Raw genomic sequence first — 12,536 nt, forward strand, 5'->3', positions numbered from 1 at the left:
TCTTACCTCCCTCCACTGGCTTCCGGTAGCTGCTCGCATTGAGTTCAAATCCTTGATGCTTGCCTACAGGGCTGTAAATGGAACTGCGCCCTCCTACATCAACACACTACTACCTAGCTACACTCCTGCACACTCTCTCAGATCGGCAAACGAAAGGAGACTAAAGATTCCTTCTTCACGGGGTCTCCGATTCCAATCATGTCTGTTCTCCGTTGTTGTCCCTGGCTGGTGGAACAACCTGCCCTCCTCCACACGACTAGCCGAGACTATCACCACTTTTAAGAAGAAGGTGAAAACCCTCTTATTCCAAAAATATTACAGACAAATCTAACACTTACACAAGCACATGCGTACACATTGAACAAACAAATACAAAATGTATAAATACCTTATAATGTATAATGTATAAATAAATGTATAAATACATTATAATCTTAGTCTAGCACCCAACAATCTCCGAGCATGCTCTTCAATGACAAGTCTAAGCCTTATCAGGGCTCTTAGTTTGTAAACTCGATATTCTATAGAAATCGAACGAGAATTGCTGGTGTCTTCCTATTGTAAGTCGCTTTGGATAAAAGCGTCTGCTAAATAAAGTAAAGTAAAGTAAATTCTACTATTAGCTCTTTCTACTTTTGCCTTGACTAGACTTGCCTAGACTACAAGGAAGTTATCAGTGAGTCTAAGTATTCTCTAAAGAGAAAGGTCTTAAGCTGCCATTTGAAAATACTCAGCGACTTTGCTGTTCTGACTTCGAGGGGAAGTTCATTCCACCACTGAGGGGCCAAGACCGAGAAGAGTCTAGATGAGTGCTTTCCTCGTACCTTCAGTGGTGGAGGGACCAGGCGAGCAGTACTGGAGGGTCAGAGAGTGCGAGGTGCATCATGAGGTATAATAAGGTCTCTGACGTTGGATGGTGAAACTTCATGTTTGGCTTTGTAGGGCAGAATCAGTATTTTGAATCTGATGCAGGCAGCTACTGGGAGCCAGTGGAGGGAGTGTAGCAGTGGGAGAATTCGGGAAGGTTGAAGATCAGTCGTGCTGCTAAATTCTGTATTTATTGTAGAGGTTGGATGCCATTCAGAGGTAAACCTGCTAGAAGATTACTAGGGACTGAACAAGTATCTGGGTGGCCTGTGTTGACAGATAAGGGCAGATCCATCTGATAATGTACAGAAGGAATTTATATGGATGATGTGAGTCGAGGGGACATGCAGAGATTTTGGAAGCGGCATGTACATATGAGGGAGGAGGAGAATAAGAACAGATGAGTGTTTTGCTGATCTGGCAACATGTAGCTTCTCAGAAACAGCCAGAAGGACTGTCTCTGTAGAATGACATTTACATTTACAGCATTTATCAGACGCCATTATCCAGTGCAACTTACAATCTGTTACAGGGACAGTCCCCCCCGGAGCAAGTTAGGGTTAAGTGTCTTGCTCAGGGACACAAAGGTCTTCTGGTCAATTGGCGAGTGTGTTACCCACTAAGCTACTACCACCCTGCTCTGAAGCTAGACTTTAGAAAGAAATGAGAGAAGAGACACTGGTTTGTAGTTGTTGTCTGCAGGATCAGCGGTGGTATGGTACGTGATGGTAATTGAACAATTTATGACGTGAGAAATAAATAAGGTCAGGAGAGATCGTTTGGAGTATTCTGGATGGGATTGGATCCAGTGGACAGGTAGTTTGATTGCCTGTAGATATGATCTTGATGATTTCATCTGATGTGAGTTGTGAAAATTGTTCTAGAAAGTAGATTTAGCAGAGGTGAGGTTAGTGTAAAAGGGGTTCAGTTATTTACATATGTTCACAAAATACAATAACAACAAGGCAATTATGTACACACAAGACATGTACACCATGTATAGACCACTGTCTAGCATTAAAACTTTTATGTAGTGTACTCTTCCCCCTGGAGACACTTGCTCTGGGTCTTCTGGTTCATAGGCAAGCATCTTACCCATTAGGCTACTACTACACATCACCCACATCTACAACTACACATCTGTAAAAATACATTGACTACAACATTTCATTATTAATATTTCATTATTAACATTCAAAGCTCAAATTGGAATGTACCCTGACTAACTATGTGCAAACTAACGAAGTCCAGTATTCCACATAAGCTGCTTTACTCTGCAGCCATTGAGTCCATCCAGTGCTCCTCCATTACAGTCTGGTATTGTTACTGTTACACATATTTTATACAAATATATACATATTTAAGACATAAACGTGTAATATTTGGTTATGTTTGCAATATTTTCACTGTATAAAAGCATTTCACTGCATAAGCATTTCACTGCATAAAATACAGTGTATGACTATGTATGTGAGAAATAAAATTTGAATTTGGTATGGAGCAGCCACCAACAGTTACAGACCATCGGTGTCTCCCTGCCTTCCAACAGGGGACCCATCCCTCTAAAAAACAGGAGTTCAGCAGGGAAGATCATCACAGATCCTTCACACCCTGGACACAGACTTTTTTACCTGCTGCCCTCTGGCAGATGATACAGAAGCCTGCAGAACAGCTGAAACAGGAACAATTTCTTTCCCCTCGCCATCACCTTCCTAAACAACAGAACTGTCACACTGCTAAAAACATACAGCATTACAACTGCACTTTATTTACACTGTGGTATTTCTGTAATCTTTGTATTTTTATTATATACGATTTTGACTATTACATATTGTTGTTGTTCTTTATACTGTTGTGCTTGAGAGACACCATTGACCATAAATCAAATTCCTTGTATGTGTTCAGTCACAAAAGTGGCCAATAAATGCGATTCTGATTTTTACTGGTACCAAGAATGAATCATTCTCAGCAGGCTACAGAGCAGGCCTGCTAGGTAACAGGCTGATGTTCAGAATGCTAAAACACAGGCTAAAGGCACACCTTTATAATGTACACGTACTACAATGAACATCTGACCTAGGCCACCCTAGATAGACAAATAATCCTACCATAACCACACAGTCCCAGCCACCCTTATTTAATCTGAGACATTGACACCGTACTCCTGCCGAGACATCATTGCAGACATAAACTGTGGACCATTAGACTGTACTAGTTGTACTAGCCAGTACCTTCAGACATGGACAAATCACCATGATGGTCTATTTAATGCTAACTCCATACTCTGAAACCAACAAACAGGACCACAACCCTACATGAAGTGGGTGTGAGTGGAACCGCTTAAAAAATGTGACGTAAAAGGCCCGTCGACCAATCCAGGCGCGACGTGAGCCGCACTTCCTCGAGGGTACGACTACCAGCGAAGCGCGGTTGGGAGGGAGTTCGTGGGGAGTCTTTTTTGTTCTCTTTAATAAACTCTGCTTTTTTGAGAGACCATCTTGCTCAAACTGATGAGTTTTTAAATCTATTGGCTACTGTATTTTGTCAGCATTTAACACCGCCCAGGTTTCCATTCGTCGCTCACCCAGTGAGCCGACTAGCCGGGGGGGGTAGACAGGGTGCCGGAGTTTCGAAACCACGAACCCCAACACAATACCGCGTTTCGGACACACTCGCTCCATCGTGGGCGCCAGCGTGGCGACGTGAAGGTCGAGAAAGTTGCATTGCGTGTGCGCGTTCAGCTAGCTGCGGCTTGCCGCTCGGGCGACACAGTTCTCACGCCGCACGGGCTGAGAGAAAAAGTTCTTCAGCGCACGACAGAGGCCTTGGCCTCACTGGATGCTACGGTCGGCGTGGATCAGCGAGGGAAATGTCGGCCCAAGCGCAGATGCGAGCGATGCTGGACCAGCTGATGGGAACCGGGAGGGATGGTGAGTCGGAGATATTTTACTACAATTTAATGTCGAGCGACAGAAACCGACACCGTCATATCCTCGCCAGTATTCAGGAGCTAACGTCAGTTAGCCTAGCCGGCTAGCTCAGCTAACGTTAGCCAGGTGAAGGCAGGCTAGCTAGCATGTTTGGCTAATAGTAGCCGCAACTTGTTGTAAGTGCCATAAACGATTGGCTTAGGACAGAAGAATATGGTAAGTAATTGGTATAATTAACGCTGCTATGCCTTGCTGTTATGGCTACTGTAAGTATAGTTATTAGCTGGCGTGGTCGGTTGGCACATGTGGTAAAGGGTTAGCCTCCAAACGTCCCGGTTTTTTGAATGGTGAAGAAGTCCTCAAAGCGGCACTACTGAAATGAACAGGTCCCCGGTCCACCGCTCGAGCTTTGGCGTCACCGTGTCACCTAACAAACGTTAATCATGTGGACACAGGGGACACCATGCGCCAGAGAATCAAGTTCACGGACGAAAGAGTTTGTAAAAGTCATCTGCTGGAGTCCTGTCCCCATGATATTCTCTCCGGCACTGTGAGTCAAGTACATTTACCACACATGCAGCGAACATTATGTACAGGAAAAGTTCCTAATGTCGCTTCTTTCTGGGATTTACAGCGCATGGATCTGGGTGAGTGCGAGAAGGTCCATGACTTGGCACTTCGAGCAGATTATGAAATTGCATCCAAGTCGCAAGAGTTTTTCTTTGAACTTGACGTAAGTAACTTGACGTACTCTAGTGTGAGACGGTGTTTATTTGTTGTCATATATATTTTTTGTGATCTCTTACTTAACAGGCTGCCGAGCACCTGCAGTCCTTCATCAATGACTGCGACCGCAGAACTGAACTGGCCAAGAAGCGCCTGGCCGAGACACAGGAAGAGATAAGTGCGGAGGTTTCTGCAAAGGTGACGTTCTTATGAAGCTTTTTCCTGTTTCCTTCTGAACAGCTTTGTCAGTTTCGTGCACCTGTACTTCTGAAAGTGGATTGGTCCACACACCCCTTGTTTCAGTACAGCGAATGCTGCTAATAGTTGTGTGTGATGGTTGTTAAGTTGTCCACACGCATTTCTCAGCACATCAGCGCTTTTTTGCATTCCTGTGAAGGAACGCTACAAACAGCTCTGAAATACTTTATGAATGAAACGGTAACAGATGACCTGAAAAGTTGGGGGTTCTCTTTCTCAGGCGGAGCGAGTGCATGAGCTGAATGAAGAGATTGGAAAGTTGCTGGCTCGGGCGGAGCAGCTGGGCGGTGAGGGGAATGTGGAGGAGGCGCAGCAGGTGCTTGAGAAAGTGGAGAAGACCCGCGTGTTGAAAAAGGAAGCTGAGGTAGGTTGATAGTGTTCAGTTGTGAGCATTTTCAATACAACAGTCGATTTCCATCTAGGTAAGGGCTGGGTATCAGACTTTATCTTTGTAGGGTTCCTGCTGGAAAATCCTGGAAAAGTCAAGGAATTTGAAAAGAGAATTTTCCAAGTTTTGGCATACGAAATATATAAAGTCATGTAAAAGTCATTGAAATCTGATTAACATATGAATTTATAATGATTTATAACTTCTAAGAACGTGTGGTCATGAAAATTTCATGGAAATTCTTTTGTAAAAATGTGTAAGAACCCTGTTTGTAGCATGAGACCTAAAAAATAATGTCTGCTAATGCAAAGCTCCAGACTGCACACAATAATGTCAGTAAGTTAAGTCTCTGTTTATAATGATCGTTAGGTTTGTCAGCATTTCATAGTAAAGGGTTTTGTCTGCACCGTTGTGCACCCTGTTAGTCTATATTAGGGCTGCACGATTTGGGGAAAAAGACATATTGCAATTATTGAGATCAGTATTGCGATTGCGATATGATAAAGGGCACTTGCTTGTATATCAATGAAAAGTCGCATACAAATTACTAATAGTGAAATGTTTCATTTCAAAGTGAATTATACACACAAAAAACATTACTGTCGAAACCCTGGTATGGCTAAACAACTGTTTTGATTATATTTGGCCATTCTAAAATCCCGTATTATAGTTCTTACGTGTCCCGTAAGAACTAATCCCGTATTATAGGCTGACTTGAACACAGGGATGCATATCTTTGCTAGATTAGCTAAGGTTAAGATTTGTAAACTGAGGTGAATTTCTTTAGGAAACCTTCAAAGTTTGAAAAAAGTTAACTAAACAGTTAAGAACAGTCTAAATAGTTAATGCCTACGTTTATCCAAAACGTTTGGAGGCTGACTTGAACACAGTAATCCCCCGGGATCTGGTTCAGCGGTTTGTACAGCCCCAAGCAGCACAAGAGTGAGGCTTCTCTCCATAGGCATGTATATGCTTCAATATCGCAATATGGCGGCGACGTTGACGTACATGAACCCATATGTCTGTCATGAAGCTGAGGTCTCCATTGAACCGAATCGAAAGTCATGTGACCAAACACGTCACATGTAAATCGCAGCTTTTTGCATTCATGTAATCGCACAGACTGACATTGTGATTGCGATTAGATTAATCGTGCCGCACTAGTCTATATTGTATGCACTGTAAACTGTACTGTTGCTTCTTGAACAGTTCAATATTCCAGCTTTATCACACCTTTTTATTGCGTGTTACATTTTGTCTGACATTTAGCAACCACTTAATCCCAAATTGCTCAAGACAAAGCGGCGCACCCGTCAGATACATTTTTACCCCATTTTACTATGAAAAAAAGTTTCCTTGTTGAAATATATTTAAAATTGTTCTGAACAATTTAGAGCATTTGCCAGACTCCCCCCTGGAGACACTTATTTAAGTGTCTTGCTCAGGGACGCAATGGTAGTAAGTGAACCTGTGAGTTTATGAAGGAATGGTTCTGATGGTTTGTTACATAAATGATAAATATGCATTGTACAGAAGCACATTGTACAGAACATTATAACCAGAAGATGCCCCTTTTTGTGCAGGATGTATACCGGAACTCCATGCCTGCCTCCAGCTTACAGCAGCAGAAGCTCAGGGTGTGTGAGGTGTGTTCTGCTTACCTTGGCCTACATGACAATGACCGTCGCCTCGCTGATCACTTTGGAGGGAAATTGCACCTGGGTTTCATCGAGATCCGTGAAAAGCTTGACAAGCTGAGGGTGAGAGTCTGAGGGTCTGTCACAGACCGTTTCATGCGCTAAATGGTCACTGCACAATGTACTTGTATAACTGTGGCCAAATAATTTAGAGCTTTATGTTTAATGAGAGGTCACATTAATTGAAACAATAGCATTTAAAATAATAATTTTTTGTAACTGTTATCTCTTTGTGGCTGCTTCAGTTCTTTCCCTCTCACATTGATTCCTTCAGAAAGCAGTTCTGGAGAAGCAGGAAAGGATGAGAATGAGGAGAAGGGAGGAGAGAGACAGAGAAGATGATCGAACGAGAGAGTGGGAGGTGGAGCGCGAGCGGGAGAGAGAGCGAGAGCGCGAAAGAGAGAGAGAACGTGAATGGGAGAGGGAGCGAGACAGAGAGCGCAGAAGGTGGGATGCTAATAGCTGGTGCTAATTCATGTATTTCTACCTTGTATTCATGTATTTATTTCCTCTTTAAAATGATTATTAAAGTACACTCCATTTGTCACTTAATACTGCTTAATGTAATGACTTTGTTTTTTGCCCTTTGTTTCTGTGAAGTTTATTTTCTGCACTGTTCATTTCCACAGGGACGGAGGAAGTTCATCTTCTCATCGTTCACGGCGACATCGCTCCTCTCATTCTCGGGAGGGAGAGAAGGACCGTGACAGGGAGAGGAAACATAGACACAAAGATCGTCATCGCTCCCGTTCCCACTCTCACAGGAGCAAGAGAAGGAAGTATGACTGGTTTAAGACCAAGACATTTCACTCTATATTTTTATTTTTAAATAATGGCTGCTGCAGATCAATAAATGCTCCGTCAAAGTCTAATACAAGGTTCCTCCTCCCACCGGTACATAAAACCGGCACATCAACCAGCAGTTCTCTTATGTAAGTCCAAATAGGCAGTGGTGGCCTAGCGGTTAAGGAAGCGGCCTCGTAATCAGAAGGTTGCTGGTGCCACTGAGCCACCAAAGGTGCCACTGAGCAAAGCACCGTCCCCACACACTGCTCCCCAGGCGCTGGTCATGGCTGCCCACTGCTCACTCAGGGTGATGGGTTAAATGCAGAGGACAAATTTCACCGTGTGCTGTGTGGCTGTGTATCACATGTGACAATCACTTCACTTTACTCACTTTACTTCGCATGTGAGAACCAAATGTCATCCTGGTCTAAACAGTAACACTACATTTACGACATTTACAATGGTAGTAAGTGGGGTTTGAATCTGGTTCATACCCACTAGGCTGCTAGCACATCTACGGTGTGAAAGAGCGATGTTCAGTGTACTTTAGCACACAATTATCCACTTAGATGTTGACTTTTCTCTCTAAAACTGCAGTAGATCTCACTGTTACTATGAGCATTATTACAAATAGACTGTTACTCAATATTGGAACTGTTTATTGTTGAGCATTCCACTGGTATTTAGTATTGAGAAGAAGGTATCAGAGAGCATCCTAACTTCAATGTTCATATTTAGTGAAATATATGCTCTCCTGTTACATGTATCATGGCTCAAAATGGATGTCAGATTTAAAACATCAATTTTAGTAGAAAAGACTTGTTTGCATACATTTCAGTAGTTTAGTGATCTATTACTGGTATAGGAAAAGTGAAAATGATCTTCTGTGTTCCTCAGGTCTTCCAGAGAAAGGTCCTCGCACAACAGAGACAAAGAGCCTTCCCCATCGCTGGAAAGGTGGAGGGAATGTGCAGGAGGAGATGGCCGGCGGGTGTATGAGCAGTTTGAGCAGGAGAGAGCCTTCTCGTCTCCTGACCGGGCCTACGGAAGAGACTCCGCCCGGGAGAGGTCGGTCTCTCTAGAGAGAGATGCCCGCTCCAGCTCAGAAGAGAGAGAATCAGGAGAGATTTAGAGAACTAGTTAGAGAAGGGGTGTGTGTGTTGTGGGGAGTGGAACTTAGAGAGCTGTTGTCATCAGTGGAGACTGAAACAGACTCTGGGAGATTGACTTGGAGAATATCTCAAAGCAATCTGGAATGGAGTGGGACGATAGATGTTTTCATTTTTCTTTTCCTTTCCATTTTGTGTTCCTGGTTAGAGTGATGACATGAGCAGCAGCGAGTTAATCTTTACCTGTTTTTTTTTTTTATCTTTATTTTTTATTCTGTCCTTTTGACGTTTCATTGCAGAATTAAATACATTTTATTTATGTTCATACATTTTCATCAATCCATCTCCCTTAATCACTGTATCCAATCAAATGATTTGCAGGTTATTACAGTTTAATCAGACTATGAAAAAGAATAGTTTTTCTAATGGGGTAAAATATTGAGCATTGTTTTACACTCACTGGATTCAGTGGCACCTCGCCTAAAGAACGTTGCCGTTTTTTGTCTGCTGCCTGAAGTTGGTGTTTCTTTTATTCTGATGCCGTGTAACAGTTTCGGGCGTCTGCACCTGGACATGTCATCTGCAAATAAAAATAAACATGTTAAAAATGCCGCCTGTGTGTCACTTGAACACGAAAACTGCTGTATGGTTGTTACACCAGCAGGTGTCGCTCGTACCTCGTAGTGGCTTGCGGACGTGGTGACGTGAGTTTAATGCGTCACGACGCAGCGATTTGAAAGCGTGCGCGCGCGATTACTGACGCTGTTCCTTGTTTCGCTGCGTTTCTCTCGCTTCTACTGGAGACGGTCGTTTAATTGCCGCTAATCTGCTTCCTGCTAATTACCTGGCGGTTTGCCGAAATGAACAGAGCAGCTTGTTAGCGCTACTCATGACTTATCATGTCGACACTGAAACCGTTCAGCAAGATACCCGAATTAAACTCGGCCAATGTTTTGGTGAGTGCCCGTGTTGGGTCGCGAGGCTAAAGTGGTGTTTCTTATGTGGTTTAACGCGATAATGTCTCACCTCGACACAGCTGGTTGAGAATGAAGAGCAGTTTCAGAAGAAGTTAGCAGACGTCATCGTCAACGCCGAGAAGGACGTCAGCGTCGGCGTGTAAGTGAAGACCATGCTCCCTGGTTTTCAACGCGTCAACTTAACATTACGTGTACATGTGTACATACGTACGTGTATATACAGAGAGAGAGAGGTGGATTCACAACGTCAGGTCTGCACAACTATCTTCACAGCTAGATGATCGGGTAATGTGGCTGGATTGTTAATCTGAGACCTCATCTGTCTGTTCAAAAATGAAATGCGGATGTTGTTCTACTGCACTTGCTACTGTAATATACACTTTGTGCTGAATGCTAGCTGTCCGTCTGTGATATGATTATGTACAGTATATTAAAGGGCGTGTGTTGGCAAGGATCTCACGATACGATTCTATCACGATATTGCGATATTCTACAGTTCGCTGAAAATGGAAAACTGACCTCTGCTGACCTCACTAAAACACTCAACAGCATCGCCTGATTACTTTTGTATATAAAAATATTGATATAATCGATGTCCCTGTATCGACACAATATCACCGCATACATTTTACGATATATTGCGCTATTGATATTTTCGAACACCCCAAATGTAAATAGCTGTGCACCCTAAACTCCAGAATGGATTCTGGTTGTAATTATTGGATTAGTGCAGTGATGCTGGCGGGTCCATTTTTAGGCGCTTGGCCAGAAGACTCCCGCTACCTGTGGAGAATGAGGAGACCCGGCCATGTATTGATCTGGTGGTGTTCATCATCAATCTCTCCTTTGAACGCAGGTATGTACGCCACCTTTGGATAATTTTTTTGTGCAGATCTGCCCCTTTTCTTCTCTTGTTATTTTTGAGTAAAGAAGCAGAGTTGTTTGGCTTACAGCTTTCAGTCTGTGGAATTGTCTCTGAAGTACGTGGACCCGGGCTTCTTTCTGGGGAAGGTCTGTTTTTTAGTTACTGGTGGTAAGTCACAAAGCGTTGCTAGTCTTGCTCTTGCCTATTTTTTTTTTAAATGCATCAAAACACGAATCCAGATCTTCTGGTAAAATCTTAATTTTTCATATTCGGGTGTCCTGCAGCTCGATGCTGGTCAGTTTCCAGCGACCGCTTGCAGTCTGTGAGGAAGCTTGCTACATCTCTCCGCTGCCCTTTGCTGTACGCTGAGGATCAGGTTTGTGCAATTCTCTGTTATCATTTGCTTTCTGTCTGTATGTTTGCAGTTGTAGGAAACATATAAAAATCTCCATATTTTGTTTTGGCTAGACTGTTGAAGGCGTGAACACCGCAGCTGCAAGGTTGCTTAGGGTCCTTAAAGTGACTGCTGGCTTGACACCGTGGGCAACCGGCCTCTCCCTGTCCACCCTGACTCGCTGCACCCTGTCTTCGGACCTTGAGGGCGACTTTGATTAACCTTGTGTTAATCAAACCGTGCTTATGTTTTAGTCTCAATCTTTTTATTTTATTTGGTTCATGGTTTAAGATGACAACTGAACAAATGAATATTAAAAGCTGGATTGCACAAATATTTTCAAAAATCCAATATGGTTCTGGAGCCTATCGATGTTAGTCCTTGACATTAAAGCATTTTTGAATGGTGAACTTTGCTGAAACTCTTGTTTAGACAAGATTTAAAACTTTATTTTTAATTGTCGCAGCATGACTGAAATCTTGAAATTGTGGGTAAATATACAGGTTATACAAGTTGTCCCACTGAGATGTCACTGGACGTTTAGTAACCCCCCCCCCCCATACTCCCTGTTGCTCTTTTTATCCGATCCGCTAGCTATCTCACGGCTGATAACAACCAATTGTGTTCCTTTGTCTTCATTTTTTTCAAACTGTCAACATTATTATTATTATTAGATGTTATTATCATAACAAGATGTGCGCATGTCTCTGTGTGTATGTATACATCATGTAATATTGAATCTGGAGTCACTTAAAAAAACCTCCCTCAAGGCAAAACAGATTTTTTCATGAATTAATAGTAAATTGTTTTGTATGTTTGTATTACATCATTTAGATATGTATGAAATTCTTGTGCTATATTTTTAGTTTTAAAATAAAATGGAGTCTTTAAGTTACCTTGTAAACTTGGCTCTGTTTTTCCACTTCCTGTCACCTCTGTCATTATTTTCTATCATGACTTTGTGCTGTTTCTTGCTGTTTCTCATGTGTTCAACCCATTCATTTTCACACCCATATTGCCCTTTCTTTTAAAGAATCGGTGTATTTTCGTTAACTGTCACTGAGTAACAAAGTATGCCTTACTTTCACAACAAACACAGAACAACCGCGTTTCCTTTGCATGCTGCCGTGCGATGGTCTGCACGCATACAGATGGTCAGCAGGGTGTTGGGAAGGCGGAGTCAGGGAGCACGTTTGCTTTTGCACGTACAACTTTGTCCTATTCCGTGCACTTCACTGCCCTCTAGTCACAAAGAGCTGGGCAGGTAGGGTCTATGAATGAAGGAGCTGAAGTATCACTTCACGTGTAGGGATGAATTACGGAAATAAGTGGCACGCCGGAGGCAAAAAAAAGTTCATGGGTCGTTAGAGTTCATTTAAATATGACAGTGATGCCAGAAGCTTTTCTTGGTGTGTGTGCATTGTTGATTTTGGTCGGTGGTGGTGGGGGGCGGGGGGTTGGGAGATTGCACACTACTGTCCCACGACAGGATCCGAGAAGTCCCAGGTTTCCTGCTCCACCTTTTCCTCTGAAAGGGAC

At 42.9% G+C, this 12,536-nt stretch overlaps 2 protein-coding genes and 1 long non-coding RNA gene across 3 annotated transcripts; 2 read left to right on the top strand and 1 right to left on the bottom strand.

Moving 5' to 3' along the window:
- Positions 1-3,279: 3,279 nt before the first annotated feature.
- Positions 3,280-9,372, top strand: LOC114787146 (putative RNA-binding protein Luc7-like 1). Its single transcript, XM_028974973.1, has 9 exons — positions 3,280-3,797; positions 4,253-4,347; positions 4,432-4,530; positions 4,611-4,721; positions 5,002-5,145; positions 6,753-6,929; positions 7,141-7,313; positions 7,496-7,645; positions 8,550-9,372. The coding sequence occupies exons 1-9, from the start codon at positions 3,737-3,739 to the stop codon at positions 8,782-8,784; spliced, it is 1,245 nt and encodes a 414-aa protein (XP_028830806.1). The 5' UTR covers positions 3,280-3,736; the 3' UTR covers positions 8,785-9,372.
- Positions 8,807-9,917, bottom strand: LOC114787151 (uncharacterized). The gene is made up of 3 exons (XR_003749307.1): positions 9,788-9,917; positions 9,222-9,341; positions 8,807-8,961 (listed from the first exon to the last, which is right to left on the bottom strand). It is a non-coding gene; the product is annotated as an uncharacterized LOC114787151 (long non-coding RNA).
- pane1 (proliferation associated nuclear element) lies at positions 9,525-11,756 on the top strand. Its single transcript, XM_028974978.1, has 6 exons — positions 9,525-9,717; positions 9,798-9,877; positions 10,496-10,594; positions 10,692-10,771; positions 10,888-10,979; positions 11,072-11,756. The coding sequence occupies exons 1-6, from the start codon at positions 9,661-9,663 to the stop codon at positions 11,216-11,218; spliced, it is 555 nt and encodes a 184-aa protein (XP_028830811.1). The 5' UTR covers positions 9,525-9,660; the 3' UTR covers positions 11,219-11,756.
- Positions 11,757-12,536: the final 780 nt, after the last annotated feature.

Source organism: Denticeps clupeoides, chromosome 3, assembly GCF_900700375.1.
Source record: "Denticeps clupeoides chromosome 3, fDenClu1.1, whole genome shotgun sequence".
Lineage (NCBI taxonomy): Eukaryota > Metazoa > Chordata > Actinopteri > Clupeiformes > Denticipitidae > Denticeps > Denticeps clupeoides.

What these genes read in the sequence shown, in the direction of transcription:
- LOC114787146 (XM_028974973.1), top strand. Translation starts at nt 3,737, where the DNA reads ATGTCGGCCCAAGCGCAGATGCGAGCGATGCTGGACCAGCTGATGGGA. An exon ending in TGTTGAAAAAGGAAGCTGAG is followed by an intron (nt 5,146 to 6,752) that starts GTAGGTTGATAG and finishes CTTTTTGTGCAG; the next exon opens with GATGTATACCGGAACTCCAT. An exon ending in CGAGACAGAGAGCGCAGAAG is followed by an intron (nt 7,314 to 7,495) that starts GTGGGATGCTAA and finishes TCATTTCCACAG; the next exon opens with GGACGGAGGAAGTTCATCTT.
- pane1 (XM_028974978.1), top strand. Translation starts at nt 9,661, where the DNA reads ATGTCGACACTGAAACCGTTCAGCAAGATACCCGAATTAAACTCGGCC. An exon ending in AAGGACGTCAGCGTCGGCGT is followed by an intron (nt 9,878 to 10,495) that starts GTAAGTGAAGAC and finishes GTCCATTTTTAG; the next exon opens with GCGCTTGGCCAGAAGACTCC. An exon ending in AATCTCTCCTTTGAACGCAG is followed by an intron (nt 10,595 to 10,691) that starts GTATGTACGCCA and finishes TTTGGCTTACAG; the next exon opens with CTTTCAGTCTGTGGAATTGT.